At 53.9% G+C, this 1056-nt stretch overlaps 1 protein-coding gene across 1 annotated transcript; it reads right to left on the bottom strand.

Annotated features, from left to right (window-relative positions):
* On the bottom strand, positions 1–1056 carry A1O1_07566 (uncharacterized protein; the record flags this gene model as incomplete). Its single annotated transcript, XM_007728433.1, has 3 exons — positions 1–344; positions 402–702; positions 766–1056. The coding sequence occupies 3 exons, from the start codon at positions 1054–1056 to the stop codon at positions 1–3; spliced, it is 936 nt and encodes a 311-aa protein (XP_007726623.1).

The raw sequence follows: 1056 nt of genomic DNA, 5'->3' as shown, positions 1-1056 counted from the left end.
TTAAGCATCTGGAGTGTTGGGGTCGGACAAAGGCGCCGCGGTTTCCTTCTCATACGAGCTTTGCCCATTGCGTGTTGTGACCGGCCGAGGCGCGAGAGCGACGTTTGGCCTGACCGTCTTTTGCTTGGGATTGATCATCTGGACCTCAAGGTCATCATAGTCCTGGCCTGGGTTGGCCGTGCGCCATTCCAAAGCCTCGAGGATGTAGTATAATGCCGCCGCGACCAAAGATCCTAGCAAAGGTCCAACCCAATAGATCCAATGGTACCCGGGAAAACTGTGGTTGACGACATCGGGGCCGAATGCTCGAGCAGGATTGATTCCAGCACCGGTGTAATATATACCTTTAATCACACATCGTTAGTCGCTTGAACCTGCCAACCACAGATCGATGTTCTTACTGAGCAGGTGTCCGATGAAGAGAGCAATCCCGATCCCAATTGGTGCGAGGAAGCTGGCCTTGGACTTGACAGCCGCCAGCATAACGACGGTGAGAACCAGTTGCAACGTGGTGAACATCTCAATGAAGAGACCTTGGGTGACGGAACAGCCGCCCCCCAGTCGCACATTGACTGCCATGGGACCTGGCAGTGTGGCAGAGACAGCCCCGGCCGCTGCGATTCCACCTAATATCTGTGCAAGGACAACGATACAACCGCGACTGGTTGGTACGGCCCCAACCAGGCAAAGGGTGAGGGTGACCTGACCAAACCCACATTAGTATCAGTATTCCCTCCACGATTCGTGCCACGAACGTTGACTTACCGCTGGGTTGAACATTCCTCCGCTAACTCGATAGAATAGCCAGACGTTGATGGCGACCGAGCACCCGAATCCAAGGGCGATGAACAAGACGGTAAGAATGTTGGGTGCGGCGGTAGGTTCATCTGGCGGCGGAGTATTTGCGACTTGAGCAATGGCGAAGGCGAAGAAAAGAAACAAAAATGTGCCGAAAAGTTCAGAGATGAACGCAGTAAGGTTGTTTCTGTGTCTATCCGGCAGAAACCCCATCATTGCCCCGGTCTGACCGAAGCGGAAGCGAGGTATGATTGCCAT

This window comes from Capronia coronata (genome assembly GCF_000585585.1).
Source record: "Capronia coronata CBS 617.96 chromosome Unknown acBCG-supercont1.7, whole genome shotgun sequence".
Classification (NCBI taxonomy): Eukaryota; Fungi; Ascomycota; class Eurotiomycetes; order Chaetothyriales; family Herpotrichiellaceae; genus Capronia; species Capronia coronata.
The sequence above is the reverse complement of the archived record's forward strand: the minus strand, read 5'-3'. Positions and strand labels throughout refer to the sequence as shown.